The sequence below is a fragment of the Penaeus monodon genome, chromosome 22 (genome assembly GCF_015228065.2).
Source record: "Penaeus monodon isolate SGIC_2016 chromosome 22, NSTDA_Pmon_1, whole genome shotgun sequence".
NCBI lineage: Eukaryota > Metazoa > Arthropoda > Malacostraca > Decapoda > Penaeidae > Penaeus > Penaeus monodon.
This window is the reverse complement of record NC_051407.1, coordinates 20,018,725-20,018,990: the sequence shown is the minus strand read 5'-3', so window position 1 is coordinate 20,018,990 and position 266 is coordinate 20,018,725. Positions and strand designations below refer to the sequence as shown.

Genomic DNA, 266 nt, shown 5'->3' with positions numbered 1-266 from the left:
ACTTCAGACTCCCCCCTTAGAAAATAAGACTAATGTAAAAAAACACAATGCACAGTAATGCCCCTAATTCCAAATTTCTCACCAGACACTTTGACGAGTTCCTGTTCCTTCCAAGTGACAGTGAAGATGGGCGTGACGACGTTGCTCCCGGACTTTCTGTAACGCGTGAAGCCGGCAGCCACGGTCGCCGTCTCGTGGTTGTTCACCGAAACGCTCAAGTCCATCCGCTGGTCCGTGTCCGTCCACACGTAACGACCTGTGACGCA

General features: G+C 51.5%; 1 protein-coding gene across 1 annotated transcript in view; it reads right to left on the bottom strand.

Moving 5' to 3' along the window:
• Positions 1-266, bottom strand: part of LOC119586980 — a gene marked incomplete in the record, with an annotated part of 81,895 nt that overhangs the window by 48,890 nt on the left and 32,739 nt on the right. The window contains 1 exon segment of the mRNA XM_037935722.1: positions 83-256. Coding sequence (XP_037791650.1) covers positions 83-256 — 174 coding nt within the window.